General features: G+C 59.5%; 1 protein-coding gene and 5 non-coding genes across 6 annotated transcripts in view; all 6 read right to left on the bottom strand.

The window, feature by feature from the left end:
• Window positions 1-14,963, bottom strand: part of TEX14 (testis expressed 14, intercellular bridge forming factor) — a 42,862-nt gene extending 27,899 nt beyond the window's left edge. The window contains exon 1 of the mRNA XM_075719831.1: window positions 14,828-14,963. Coding sequence (XP_075575946.1) covers window positions 14,828-14,963 — 136 coding nt within the window. The remainder of the gene's footprint in view (window positions 1-14,827) is intronic.
• On the bottom strand, window positions 277-491 carry LOC142594779 (small nucleolar RNA U3). Its single transcript, XR_012831585.1, has one exon. It is a non-coding gene; the product is annotated as a small nucleolar RNA U3 (small nucleolar RNA).
• On the bottom strand, window positions 3,958-4,172 carry LOC142594778 (small nucleolar RNA U3). Its single transcript, XR_012831584.1, has one exon. It is a non-coding gene; the product is annotated as a small nucleolar RNA U3 (small nucleolar RNA).
• Window positions 7,632-7,846, bottom strand: LOC142594777 (small nucleolar RNA U3). Its single transcript, XR_012831583.1, has one exon. It is a non-coding gene; the product is annotated as a small nucleolar RNA U3 (small nucleolar RNA).
• LOC142594760 (small nucleolar RNA U3) lies at window positions 11,301-11,515 on the bottom strand. The gene has a single exon (XR_012831567.1). It is a non-coding gene; the product is annotated as a small nucleolar RNA U3 (small nucleolar RNA).
• LOC142594772 (small nucleolar RNA U3) lies at window positions 13,505-13,719 on the bottom strand. Its single transcript, XR_012831578.1, has one exon. It is a non-coding gene; the product is annotated as a small nucleolar RNA U3 (small nucleolar RNA).
• Window positions 14,964-15,208: the final 245 nt, after the last annotated feature.

Here is a 15,208-nt window from a genome sequence, read left to right as displayed (position 1 = left end):
CACACTAACTCCTAAGCCCGCCGCCCTGCTTCCCCCAGCCCCAGCCCCAGCCCCAGGCCCAGCCCCTGCCCTGCCCTGCCCTGCCCGCACAAGGCCCACGCTGCCACCGCCACCGAAACCCCTCCCAGGGGCTCGGGACGCAGCAGGCGGCCGAGCGGACGCGCCTCCCGCCGGGCCCCCTTCGCTCGCAGGGAGCCGCCCCGCGGCACAAGGGCCCGGCACCGCCCCCACCACCGCTCTGCTTTTCAACCACGGCCAAAAAAAAAGGGGGCGCAAACCACTCAGCCCGTGCTCTCTCCCTCCCGCCCCGCGTGGCGGCGGGGCGGGAACGGTCATCGATGGCGGGCGGCCCCTGCACACGCAGCGCCGCCCGCCCGCCTCGCGCTCAGGAGACAGCACCGCGCTCCTCCTCGTGGCTTGCGCGACCGATCAGGAGCGATCACTCTCCTCTAGTGACCAACTACAGAAATGACCCCTGAAAGTATAGTTCTCGGCACGCACCCGCCGCGCCGACGCACCCACCCCCGCCCACACACCTCCAACACACGGACACGCGCCACAAACACGCCCCACGCAACAACACCGACCCCAGCGCCAGCCCCACCGCGGCCCCAACGCCACCGTCCGCGACCCCCGCCCCACCGACCCGCTCCCACGACCACCGACCGGCCGCGCGGGGCGCCCGGCGGGACACGCCCCCTCATTTCCATCTTATGCCTCCCGACACCAATCACACGCCACGCTCGCTCACACGCCCCGCGCCCATACGCCCCCCCCCGCACCACGTGACGCCGCACCCCCGCCCCGCCCGGCACTGCCGCGCCCACAGCTCGCTCCCCGCCGGGGCGCCCATGGCAGCGCAGCGCGGCGCGGCGCGGGTGGCCGCAGCTCTCCCCTCACACAATTCGGTTCCTGGGTTACTTTCACCCAAAACCAAACCCCCTTCAGTGCACGTCGGACTTCCCCATCCTGCCGCAGCACCCTCCCGGCGCACCCAGCTCCTTGCACAAAAGCAGGCCCACGGGGGGCTTTTCTCTGCCCGAGGGGGCAGGAACCCCGGCTGCCTTCCCCAGCACGTTCGCGGCGGGCACCGCAGGGCCTTCATCCCCTTCTGCCCAACGGGAAAGCGGTGCCTGCGCAGGGCCAGCTCGACCGGCAGAGCCCCCGGCGCTCACCAGCCAGGTGGCTTTTGCCAATGCCTACCCGAATGCTTCCGTGCCCCAGCACCCGCTGCTCTCAGGGCAGCCTTTAACAGCCCGCTGCACCGTTCGGAGCCTGACGCGTGACACGGGACCTGACGATACCCGCTCAGTGCCGCGCTCTTTGGCCCGGGCGTCTCTGAGGTTCTTTCGGAAACGAGCCCCGTTGTCTGACTCTATTCCTTCTGGGTGCCACATCGCCACAGGACTTGCTTTTCAAGGCCCAGGGTGCCGTTCCGGGCCGTGGCACGGGGCACAGGGAATGTTTCCAGCCATCCGGCACTTGCTTCCACCACGGTGAGCACGTGGCGCTCGCCTCGGGGGGTTTGTGGCAGTGTCATATACTCAATCTGCCAGGCCTCCCTGTATTTATATTCCAGCCATCGCCCTCCGCACCGCAGAGCCTTGAACCGCTTGGCTTGCTCGATCGCAGCGCACCTTTCACATTCATGGATAACCTCTGCAGTACTGTCCACGCTCAAGTCCACCCCTCGATCACGAGCCCATCTGTATGTCGCCTCTCTTCCTTGATGGCCGGAGGCATCATGTGCCCACCGGACTATAAATAATTCACCCTTATGCTGCCAGTCCAGATCACCTGAGCCGCTTCAATCTCAGTGGCCCAATCCACTGCTGGGTGTTTCCATGTTCTTCAGTAGCCCCGCTCCTGGGTACGTGAGCATCTGTGTGACGAACTTTTACAACCAGGTTCTCTACCCGGGCAGCGATATCTTGACACAGTGCAGCAGCCCAGACGGGTTTGCCCCTGCGCTGCCAGCTGCTCTGCTTCCATCGCTGCAGCCACCCCCACAGGGCATTGGCCACCATCCACGAGTCAGTACACAGATCGAGCACTGGCCACTTTTCTCGCTCAGCAATGTCCAAAGCCAGCGGGATGGCTTTCACCTCTGCAAACTGACTCGACTCCCCTTCTCCTTCAGCAGTTTTTGCGGCTTGTCGTACAGGGCTCCATACAGCACATTTCCACCTCTGATGCTTTCCCACAGGACGACAGGACCCGTCAGCGAACAGGGCGCATTGCTTCTCATTTGCTGGCAATTTATTATACAGTGGGGCCTCTTCAGCACGTGTCACCCCCTCCTCTGGTCATATTCTGAAGTTTTTGCCTTCTGGCCAGTCCATAATCACTTTCAAGATTCCTGGGCGACTGGGGTTTCCTATTGGAGCCCGTTGTGTGATCAGTGCAACCCACTTACTCCACGTAGCATCAGTTGCGTGATGTGTAGAGGGGACCCTCCCTTTGAACATCCAGCCCAACACCGGCAGTCAGGTGCCAGCAGGAGCTGCGCTTCAGTACCAACCACTACCCCAGCAGCTCGAACCCCTTCATACGCTGCCAATGTCTCTTTCTCCGTTGGGAGTACAGTGGGCCTCGCGTCCTCTGTATCCCTGACTCCAAAACCCTAGGGGTCGACCTCGAGTCTCCCCTGGTGCTTTCTGCCAGAGGCTCCAGGCAGGGCCGTTCTCCCCGGCTGCGGTGGAGAGCACATTTTTAATATCCTGCCCTGTCTGGACTGGCCCAAGGGCTACTGCATGAACTATCTCCCGTTTAATTTGTTCAAAGGCTTGTTGTTGCTCAGGGCCCCATTTGAGATCGTTCTTCTTCCGGGTCACTTTACAGAAAGGGCTTACGATCAGACCGTAATTTGGAATATGCATTCTCCAAAAACCCACAACGCCTAAGAAAGCTTGGGTTTCCTTTTTCCTACTTGGTGGGGACATAGCTGGTATTTTGTTGATCACATCCATTGGGATCTGACGACGTCCACCTTTGCCATTTTATTCCTAAAAACTGGATCTCCTGTGCGGGTGCCTTCCCCTTACTTTGTTTTAGGGCAAAACCGGCCTTCAGAAAGATTTGGACTATTTTCTTCCCCTTCTCAAAAACTTCTGCTGCTGTATTGCCCCACACGACGATGTCCTCAACATACTGCAAGTGTTCTGGAGCTTTACCCTGTTCCAGTGCCATCTTTAACTGTGCCACCCATGGCAAACGGTGGGGCTGTGTTTCAATAACAAATCTTATTAGTTAATAAAACATCACTAATCACTGCAGAGAACGGCAAACTGCAAAAACCAACACCACTCTTTAACACAGACAGCAAAAAACGGAGCATGGTGCAGATCAGATAAACTAAGATCGAGAACAGATGAGTCAGTATTGTGACCCGCCAGTATTAACAGACACAAATGCCTTAATAAGCTCTGGTTAACCTCTTACTATCTGAAACCCTCTGTAGCCCTGCAGTGGGTGCCAAAAAGAACTGACATAGAATATGGTTTAGCCTGTCAGCAACCAAGCACCACCTGGTGGGATGGGGGAGAGAATTGGAAGGGTGGCTCGGGAACGGCATCGCCCAAGCCATGACCCATCACTGGGGCGACCCATAGCCGCAACCCAGGTGACGCCAACCTTGCAAAGCATTTCCTGGCACGCAACAGCCCCACCCGCCCCCACACTAACTCCTAAGCCCGCCGCCCTGCTTCCCCCAGCCCCAGCCCCAGCCCCAGCCCCAGGCCCAGCCCCTGCCCTGCCCTGCCCTGCCCGCACAAGGCCCACGCTGCCACCGCCACCGAAACCCCTCCCAGGGGCTCGGGACGCAGCAGGCGGCCGAGCGGACGCGCCTCCCGCCGGGCCCCCTTCGCTCGCAGGGAGCCGCCCCGCGGCACAAGGGCCCGGCACCGCCCCCACCACCGCTCTGCTTTTCAACCACGGCCAAAAAAAAAGGGGGCGCAAACCACTCAGCCCGTGCTCTCTCCCTCCCGCCCCGCGTGGCGGCGGGGCGGGAACGGTCATCGATGGCGGGCGGCCCCTGCACACGCAGCGCCGCCCGCCCGCCTCGCGCTCAGGAGACAGCACCGCGCTCCTCCTCGTGGCTTGCGCGACCGATCAGGAGCGATCACTCTCCTCTAGTGACCAACTACAGAAATGACCCCTGAAAGTATAGTTCTCGGCACGCACCCGCCGCGCCGACGCACCCACCCCCGCCCACACACCTCCAACACACGGACACGCGCCACAAACACGCCCCACGCAACAACACCGACCCCAGCGCCAGCCCCACCGCGGCCCCAACGCCACCGTCCGCGACCCCCGCCCCACCGACCCGCTCCCACGACCACCGACCGGCCGCGCGGGGCGCCCGGCGGGACACGCCCCCTCATTTCCATCTTATGCCTCCCGACACCAATCACACGCCACGCTCGCTCACACGCCCCGCGCCCATACGCCCCCCCCGCACCACGTGACGCCGCACCCCCGCCCCGCCCGGCACTGCCGCGCCCACAGCTCGCTCCCCGCCGGGGCGCCCATGGCAGCGCAGCGCGGCGCGGCGCGGGTGGCCGCAGCTCTCCCCTCACACAATTCGGTTCCTGGGTTACTTTCACCCAAAACCAAACCCCCTTCAGTGCACGTCGGACTTCCCCATCCTGCCGCAGCACCCTCCCGGCGCACCCAGCTCCTTGCACAAAAGCAGGCCCACGGGGGGCTTTTCTCTGCCCGAGGGGGCAGGAACCCCGGCTGCCTTCCCCAGCACGTTCGCGGCGGGCACCGCAGGGCCTTCATCCCCTTCTGCCCAACGGGAAAGCGGTGCCTGCGCAGGGCCAGCTCGACCGGCAGAGCCCCCGGCGCTCACCAGCCAGGTGGCTTTTGCCAATGCCTACCCGAATGCTTCCGTGCCCCAGCACCCGCTGCTCTCAGGGCAGCCTTTAACAGCCCGCTGCACCGTTCGGAGCCTGACGCGTGACACGGGACCTGACGATACCCGCTCAGTGCCGCGCTCTTTGGCCCGGGCGTCTCTGAGGTTCTTTCGGAAACGAGCCCCGTTGTCTGACTCTATTCCTTCTGGGTGCCACATCGCCACAGGACTTGCTTTTCAAGGCCCAGGGTGCCGTTCCGGGCCGTGGCACGGGGCACAGGGAATGTTTCCAGCCATCCGGCACTTGCTTCCACCACGGTGAGCACGTGGCGCTCGCCTCGGGGGGTTTGTGGCAGTGTCATATACTCAATCTGCCAGGCCTCCCTGTATTTATATTCCAGCCATCGCCCTCCGCACCGCAGAGCCTTGAACCGCTTGGCTTGCTCGATCGCAGCGCACCTTTCACATTCATGGATAACCTCTGCAGTACTGTCCACGCTCAAGTCCACCCCTCGATCACGAGCCCATCTGTATGTCGCCTCTCTTCCTTGATGGCCGGAGGCATCATGTGCCCACCGGACTATAAATAATTCACCCTTATGCTGCCAGTCCAGATCACCTGAGCCGCTTCAATCTCAGTGGCCCAATCCACTGCTGGGTGTTTCCATGTTCTTCAGTAGCCCCGCTCCTGGGTACGTGAGCATCTGTGTGACGAACTTTTACAACCAGGTTCTCTACCCGGGCAGCGATATCTTGACACAGTGCAGCAGCCCAGACGGGTTTGCCCCTGCGCTGCCAGCTGCTCTGCTTCCATCGCTGCAGCCACCCCCACAGGGCATTGGCCACCATCCACGAGTCAGTACACAGATCGAGCACTGGCCACTTTTCTCGCTCAGCAATGTCCAAAGCCAGCGGGATGGCTTTCACCTCTGCAAACTGACTCGACTCCCCTTCTCCTTCAGCAGTTTTTGCGGCTTGTCGTACAGGGCTCCATACAGCACATTTCCACCTCTGATGCTTTCCCACAGGACGACAGGACCCGTCAGCGAACAGGGCGCATTGCTTCTCATTTGCTGGCAATTTATTATACAGTGGGGCCTCTTCAGCACGTGTCACCTCCTCCTCTGGTCATATTCTGAAGTTTTTGCCTTCTGGCCAGTCCATAATCACTTTCAAGATTCCTGGGCGACTGGGGTTTCCTATTGGAGCCCGTTGTGTGATCAGTGCAACCCACTTACTCCACGTAGCATCAGTTGCGTGATGTGTAGAGGGGACCCTCCCTTTGAACATCCAGCCCAACACCGGCAGTCAGGTGCCAGCAGGAGCTGCGCTTCAGTACCAACCACTACCCCAGCAGCTCGAACCCCTTCATACGCTGCCAATGTCTCTTTCTCCGTTGGGAGTACAGTGGGCCTCGCGTCCTCTGTATCCCTGACTCCAAAACCCTAGGGGTCGACCTCGAGTCTCCCCTGGTGCTTTCTGCCAGAGGCTCCAGGCAGGGCCGTTCTCCCCGGCTGCGGTGGAGAGCACATTTTTAATATCCTGCCCTGTCTGGACTGGCCCAAGGGCTACTGCATGAACTATCTCCCGTTTAATTTGTTCAAAGGCTTGTTGTTGCTCAGGGCCCCATTTGAGATCGTTCTTCTTCCGGGTCACTTTACAGAAAGGGCTTACGATCAGACCGTAATTTGGAATATGCATTCTCCAAAAACCCACAACGCCTAAGAAAGCTTGGGTTTCCTTTTTCCTACTTGGTGGGGACATAGCTGGTATTTTGTTGATCACATCCATTGGGATCTGACGACGTCCACCTTTGCCATTTTATTCCTAAAAACTGGATCTCCTGTGCGGGTGCCTTCCCCTTACTTTGTTTTAGGGCAAAACCGGCCTTCAGAAAGATTTGGACTATTTTCTTCCCCTTCTCAAAAACTTCTGCTGCTGTATTGCCCCACACGACGATGTCCTCAACATACTGCAAGTGTTCTGGAGCTTTACCCTGTTCCAGTGCCATCTTTAACTGTGCCACCCATGGCAAACGGTGGGGCTGTGTTTCAATAACAAATCTTATTAGTTAATAAAACATCACTAATCACTGCAGAGAACGGCAAACTGCAAAAACCAACACCACTCTTTAACACAGACAGCAAAAAACGGAGCATGGTGCAGATCAGATAAACTAAGATCGAGAACAGATGAGTCAGTATTGTGACCCGCCAGTATTAACAGACACAAATGCCTTAATAAGCTCTGGTTAACCTCTTACTATCTGAAACCCTCTGTAGCCCTGCAGTGGGTGCCAAAAAGAACTGACATAGAATATGGTTTAGCCTGTCAGCAACCAAGCACCACCTGGTGGGATGGGGGAGAGAATTGGAAGGGTGGCTCGGGAACGGCATCGCCCAAGCCATGACCCATCACTGGGGCGACCCATAGCCGCAACCCAGGTGACGCCAACCTTGCAAAGCATTTCCTGGCACGCAACAGCCCCACCCGCCCCCACACTAACTCCTAAGCCCGCCGCCCTGCTTCCCCCAGCCCCAGCCCCAGCCCCAGGCCCAGCCCCTGCCCTGCCCTGCCCTGCCCGCACAAGGCCCACGCTGCCACCGCCACCGAAACCCCTCCCAGGGGCTCGGGACGCAGCAGGCGGCCGAGCGGACGCGCCTCCCGCCGGGCCCCCTTCGCTCGCAGGGAGCCGCCCCGCGGCACAAGGGCCCGGCACCGCCCCCACCACCGCTCTGCTTTTCAACCACGGCCAAAAAAAAAGGGGGCGCAAACCACTCAGCCCGTGCTCTCTCCCTCCCGCCCCGCGTGGCGGCGGGGCGGGAACGGTCATCGATGGCGGGCGGCCCCTGCACACGCAGCGCCGCCCGCCCGCCTCGCGCTCAGGAGACAGCACCGCGCTCCTCCTCGTGGCTTGCGCGACCGATCAGGAGCGATCACTCTCCTCTAGTGACCAACTACAGAAATGACCCCTGAAAGTATAGTTCTCGGCACGCACCCGCCGCGCCGACGCACCCACCCCCGCCCACACACCTCCAACACACGGACACGCGCCACAAACACGCCCCACGCAACAACACCGACCCCAGCGCCAGCCCCACCGCGGCCCCAACGCCACCGTCCGCGACCCCCGCCCCACCGACCCGCTCCCACGACCACCGACCGGCCGCGCGGGGCGCCCGGCGGGACACGCCCCCTCATTTCCATCTTATGCCTCCCGACACCAATCACACGCCACGCTCGCTCACACGCCCCGCGCCCATACGCCCCCCCCGCACCACGTGACGCCGCACCCCCGCCCCGCCCGGCACTGCCGCGCCCACAGCTCGCTCCCCGCCGGGGCGCCCATGGCAGCGCAGCGCGGCGCGGCGCGGGTGGCCGCAGCTCTCCCCTCACACAATTCGGTTCCTGGGTTACTTTCACCCAAAACCAAACCCCCTTCAGTGCACGTCGGACTTCCCCATCCTGCCGCAGCACCCTCCCGGCGCACCCAGCTCCTTGCACAAAAGCAGGCCCACGGGGGGCTTTTCTCTGCCCGAGGGGGCAGGAACCCCGGCTGCCTTCCCCAGCACGTTCGCGGCGGGCACCGCAGGGCCTTCATCCCCTTCTGCCCAACGGGAAAGCGGTGCCTGCGCAGGGCCAGCTCGACCGGCAGAGCCCCCGGCGCTCACCAGCCAGGTGGCTTTTGCCAATGCCTACCCGAATGCTTCCGTGCCCCAGCACCCGCTGCTCTCAGGGCAGCCTTTAACAGCCCGCTGCACCGTTCGGAGCCTGACGCGTGACACGGGACCTGACGATACCCGCTCAGTGCCGCGCTCTTTGGCCCGGGCGTCTCTGAGGTTCTTTCGGAAACGAGCCCCGTTGTCTGACTCTATTCCTTCTGGGTGCCACATCGCCACAGGACTTGCTTTTCAAGGCCCAGGGTGCCGTTCCGGGCCGTGGCACGGGGCACAGGGAATGTTTCCAGCCATCCGGCACTTGCTTCCACCACGGTGAGCACGTGGCGCTCGCCTCGGGGGGTTTGTGGCAGTGTCATATACTCAATCTGCCAGGCCTCCCTGTATTTATATTCCAGCCATCGCCCTCCGCACCGCAGAGCCTTGAACCGCTTGGCTTGCTCGATCGCAGCGCACCTTTCACATTCATGGATAACCTCTGCAGTACTGTCCACGCTCAAGTCCACCCCTCGATCACGAGCCCATCTGTATGTCGCCTCTCTTCCTTGATGGCCGGAGGCATCATGTGCCCACCGGACTATAAATAATTCACCCTTATGCTGCCAGTCCAGATCACCTGAGCCGCTTCAATCTCAGTGGCCCAATCCACTGCTGGGTGTTTCCATGTTCTTCAGTAGCCCCGCTCCTGGGTACGTGAGCATCTGTGTGACGAACTTTTACAACCAGGTTCTCTACCCGGGCAGCGATATCTTGACACAGTGCAGCAGCCCAGACGGGTTTGCCCCTGCGCTGCCAGCTGCTCTGCTTCCATCGCTGCAGCCACCCCCACAGGGCATTGGCCACCATCCACGAGTCAGTACACAGATCGAGCACTGGCCACTTTTCTCGCTCAGCAATGTCCAAAGCCAGCGGGATGGCTTTCACCTCTGCAAACTGACTCGACTCCCCTTCTCCTTCAGCAGTTTTTGCGGCTTGTCGTACAGGGCTCCATACAGCACATTTCCACCTCTGATGCTTTCCCACAGGACGACAGGACCCGTCAGCGAACAGGGCGCATTGCTTCTCATTTGCTGGCAATTTATTATACAGTGGGGCCTCTTCAGCACGTGTCACCTCCTCCTCTGGTCATATTCTGAAGTTTTTGCCTTCTGGCCAGTCCATAATCACTTTCAAGATTCCTGGGCGACTGGGGTTTCCTATTGGAGCCCGTTGTGTGATCAGTGCAACCCACTTACTCCACGTAGCATCAGTTGCGTGATGTGTAGAGGGGACCCTCCCTTTGAACATCCAGCCCAACACCGGCAGTCAGGTGCCAGCAGGAGCTGCGCTTCAGTACCAACCACTACCCCAGCAGCTCGAACCCCTTCATACGCTGCCAATGTCTCTTTCTCCGTTGGGAGTACAGTGGGCCTCGCGTCCTCTGTATCCCTGACTCCAAAACCCTAGGGGTCGACCTCGAGTCTCCCCTGGTGCTTTCTGCCAGAGGCTCCAGGCAGGGCCGTTCTCCCCGGCTGCGGTGGAGAGCACATTTTTAATATCCTGCCCTGTCTGGACTGGCCCAAGGGCTACTGCATGAACTATCTCCCGTTTAATTTGTTCAAAGGCTTGTTGTTGCTCAGGGCCCCATTTGAGATCGTTCTTCTTCCGGGTCACTTTACAGAAAGGGCTTACGATCAGACCGTAATTTGGAATATGCATTCTCCAAAAACCCACAACGCCTAAGAAAGCTTGGGTTTCCTTTTTCCTACTTGGTGGGGACATAGCTGGTATTTTGTTGATCACATCCATTGGGATCTGACGACGTCCACCTTTGCCATTTTATTCCTAAAAACTGGATCTCCTGTGCGGGTGCCTTCCCCTTACTTTGTTTTAGGGCAAAACCGGCCTTCAGAAAGATTTGGACTATTTTCTTCCCCTTCTCAAAAACTTCTGCTGCTGTATTGCCCCACACGACGATGTCCTCAACATACTGCAAGTGTTCTGGAGCTTTACCCTGTTCCAGTGCCATCTTTAACTGTGCCACCCATGGCAAACGGTGGGGCTGTGTTTCAATAACAAATCTTATTAGTTAATAAAACATCACTAATCACTGCAGAGAACGGCAAACTGCAAAAACCAACACCACTCTTTAACACAGACAGCAAAAAACGGAGCATGGTGCAGATCAGATAAACTAAGATCGAGAACAGATGAGTCAGTATTGTGACCCGCCAGTATTAACAGACACAAATGCCTTAATAAGCTCTGGTTAACCTCTTACTATCTGAAACCCTCTGTAGCCCTGCAGTGGGTGCCAAAAAGAACTGACATAGAATATGGTTTAGCCTGTCAGCAACCAAGCACCACCTGGTGGGATGGGGGAGAGAATTGGAAGGGTGGCTCGGGAACGGCATCGCCCAAGCCATGACCCATCACTGGGGCGACCCATAGCCGCAACCCAGGTGACGCCAACCTTGCAAAGCATTTCCTGGCACGCAACAGCCCCACCCGCCCCCACACTAACTCCTAAGCCCGCCGCCCTGCTTCCCCCAGCCCCAGCCCCAGCCCCAGGCCCAGCCCCTGCCCTGCCCTGCCCGCACAAGGCCCACGCTGCCACCGCCACCGAAACCCCTCCCAGGGGCTCGGGACGCAGCAGGCGGCCGAGCGGACGCGCCTCCCGCCGGGCCCCCTTCGCTCGCAGGGAGCCGCCCCGCGGCACAAGGGCCCGGCACCGCCCCCACCACCGCTCTGCTTTTCAACCACGGCCAAAAAAAAAAGGGGCGCAAACCACTCAGCCCGTGCTCTCTCCCTCCCGCCCCGCGTGGCGGCGGGGCGGAAACGGTCATCGATGGCGGGCGGCCCCTGCACACGCAGCGCCGCCCGCCCGCCTCGCGCTCAGGAGACAGCACCGCGCTCCTCCTCGTGGCTTGCGCGACCGATCAGGAGCGATCACTCTCCTCTAGTGACCAACTACAGAAATGACCCCTGAAAGTATAGTTCTCGGCACGCACCCGCCGCGCCGACGCACCCACCCCCGCCCACACACCTCCAACACACGGACACGCGCCACAAACACGCCCCACGCAACAACACCGACCCCAGCGCCAGCCCCACCGCGGCCCCAACGCCACCGTCCGCGACCCCCGCCCCACCGACCCGCTCCCACGACCACCGACCGGCCGCGCGGGGCGCCCGGCGGGACACGCCCCCTCATTTCCATCTTATGCCTCCCGACACCAATCACACGCCACGCTCGCTCACACGCCCCGCGCCCATACGCCCCGGAAGTTGTACGAACTTTCCCACAATACGAAGTTGCATGAACTGTCTCAAGATACGGAACGGCATTCTGCACAGTCATGGCCGTGCGAGCATGACTAAGGGACACCAGCTCATTGCCAGAAGGACAGCGCCCACCCTGAAGATCACCACCTTTGTTTCTCGCAATGTGAAAAGCTGCCCAGGAAGAGTAACAGATACCCCTGCACTACCAAGCTAAGACCAGCACCCGAGCCCCTCTGTGAAACCCCCCCAGTATTTGGCATCACAGATAAGTAACTGCAGCAGGACCAACTCTGCGGATGCCCAGATCCAGAAGGAAGCAAAGCGATAATGACCTGTCGTGGTTTAGCCCCAGCAGCAACCAAGCACCACGCAGCCACTCGCTCACTGCCCCTGCCCCGGTGGGATGGGGGGGAGAATCGGAGGAGTAAGAGTGAGAAACACTCCTGGGCTGAGATAAGAACAGTTTCATAATTGAAATAAAGTAAAATAGTAATGCTAATAGTAACAGTATAATAATGACAATAATAATAATAATGATATACAAAGCAAGGGATGCACAATGCAATTGCTCACCACCCGCCGACCGATACCCAGCCAGTTCCCGAGCAGCGATCGCTGCTCCCCGGCCAACCCCCCCCAGTTTCTATACTGAGCATGACGCCATATGGTATGGAATAGCCCTTTGGGCAGTTTGGGTCAACTATTCTGGCTGTGCCCCCTCCCAGTTTCTTGTGCCCCTGGCAGAGCATGGGAAGCTGAAAAGTCCTTGACTGGCATAAGCAGTACTTAGCAACAACTGAAAACATCAGCGTGTTATCAACATTCTTCTCATTCTAAATCCAAAACACAGCACTGTGCCTGCTACTAGGAAGAAAATTAACTCTATCCCAGCTGAAACCAGGACATGACGCCATAAAATTAGAGCTGCTTTGCAAAAACAGTGGCCTGTGTGCGTGCTAAGTAGCAACTGGTCAAATCGTCTTGCACCTGAATGCCTGAAAGGTGTAGTGTAAGAACCACGCGTAAAACCGCAGCCGGGCTGCCCCAGTTTCAATGGGACGCTTCACGTGCACGAATGAAGAACCACTCTCGTAATTCCGTGCTTCGCATCCCAGCCTCTCTCCTCGGACGGCATGGACCACTTGTGAAGGTTTCGTGACACAACGGCAGGGACAACTGCCTGAGCCTGTGCTTCCCCTGCCCCACGCCACAGAGGAGAAGTGGCCGGGGCACCAACGCCACGCAGCACGGCACGACTCTCGCCTGCTGCTCTGAAGGGGACGCACCGGCTTCGCAACCCTGCCCTACACAGCCGGGGGCTCGGGAACGGCATCGCCCAAGCCATGACCCATCACTGGGGCGACCCATAGCCGCAACCCAGGTGACGCCAACCTTGCAAAGCATTTCCTGGCACGCAACAGCCCCACCCGCCCCCACACTAACTCCTAAGCCCGCCGCCCTGCTTCCCCCAGCCCCAGCCCCAGCCCCAGGCCCAGCCCCTGCCCTGCCCTGCCCGCACAAGGCCCACGCTGCCACCGCCACCGAAACCCCTCCCAGGGGCTCGGGACGCAGCAGGCGGCCGAGCGGACGCGCCTCCCGCCGGGCCCCCTTCGCTCGCAGGGAGCCGCCCCGCGGCACAAGGGCCCGGCACCGCCCCCACCACCGCTCTGCTTTTCAACCACGGCCAAAAAAAAAGGGGGCGCAAACCACTCAGCCCGTGCTCTCTCCCTCCCGCCCCGCGTGGCGGCGGGGCGGGAACGGTCATCGATGGCGGGCGGCCCCTGCACACGCAGCGCCGCCCGCCCGCCTCGCGCTCAGGAGACAGCACCGCGCTCCTCCTCGTGGCTTGCGCGACCGATCAGGAGCGATCACTCTCCTCTAGTGACCAACTACAGAAATGACCCCTGAAAGTATAGTTCTCGGCACGCACCCGCCGCGCCGACGCACCCACCCCCGCCCACACACCTCCAACACACGGACACGCGCCACAAACACGCCCCACGCAACAACACCGACCCCAGCGCCAGCCCCACCGCGGCCCCAACGCCACCGTCCGCGACCCCCGCCCCACCGACCCGCTGCGCGGCCGCGCGGGGCGCCCGGCGGGACACGCCCCCTCATTTCCATCTTATGCCTCCCGACACCAATCACACGCCACGCTCGCTCAGGGGGCGGCGGGCCGGCCCCGCCCCGCGCTGCGCAGCCCCGGGCGCGGAGGGAGCCGCCTGCAGCCGCGGCGGGGGCGGGGAGCGGCGGTCCCGGCCCCTCGCAGCCCCGGGGCAGCCCCGGCGTGCACAGCCCGGCCCCCGGGCTGCAGAGGAGCCGCACCCCCAGCAACAGCACATGCCACTGGAGTTCGTGATGGTAAAAACGAAACCGAGCTGCGTCAAGTCTTAGGTTTCCTTTACAAAACTCCCTGTTCCCACATCGCTGAACATCTCAGTGTCTAAAATGCCAGTACCTAAACCATACCTTTAGCATTCTGCAGTCAGAATTAAAGTTAAAATCCCATTTAAAAAGTACATTCCTAAAGTACTTTCCAAATATTAGTTTTACAATGCTTCCATCATTTCGTTATGAGCACCTTACAACATAGTTTCCTTTTCAATTTACTTTTTTTCCACAGTACTTTTTTTTTTCCTATGCAGTAATTAGTGCCACTTACCAGAAAAGGCTAACTACAATCCAATTAAGGGTAGAGTAGCAACCCCACGCCTCCTGGCTTGGTGGCTGGATCGTTTATAATGAAAGTAAAAACTAGGAATCATTAAGATTGGAAAGGACCTCTAAGATCATCAGTCCAATCAACTCAACACCACCATGCCCACTAAACCAGACTGGATGATCTTAAAGGTCTTTTCCAACCTAAACGATTCTACGATTTTATGATACAATACATTTTGCAAATGTATTTCACTCACGAAACTGAATTGCACAGACATGACGCTGACTACTTTTTACCAGAAATATAAGCATACAGGAAAAAGTAAAACTTCTCAGCCAATACTTGTCTAAACTTGGCTTTTACCTTTTTTCAGGAGCTTCTTCACTTTCACATAGTTCCCTTGCCTGACATACTCATGCAGCTGAGCTTCCAGGGAGTCATCTTTTATACTTCCAAGCTGGACTGGGCAGGGAATTGGTAGAGGGAGGGCATGAGCCATCTTCTTTCCTCAACAGAACTAGGAAAAGTTACAAAATGTAATGAAGCTGCAAGACACCATAGCTCAAGGACTTAAAAAAACTTCAGCAGCCGCCTCAGTGAGTTGTGGCTGTTTCCTCCAGACAAATCTTGAGATGGAGGGTGAAGGCAACTCAGCCCTCCAGTGCCACTGGCTACCTCCCTGCCCCAACCGTGCCCTCTGAGGCAAGGCCTCATGAGACACCCAGTGAGGGACTCTGCTAGTGG

The sequence above is a fragment of the Pelecanus crispus genome, chromosome 12, assembly GCF_030463565.1.
Source record: "Pelecanus crispus isolate bPelCri1 chromosome 12, bPelCri1.pri, whole genome shotgun sequence".
Classification (NCBI taxonomy): domain Eukaryota; kingdom Metazoa; phylum Chordata; class Aves; order Pelecaniformes; family Pelecanidae; genus Pelecanus; species Pelecanus crispus.
The sequence above is the reverse complement of the archived record's forward strand: the minus strand, read 5'-3'. Positions and strand labels throughout refer to the sequence as shown.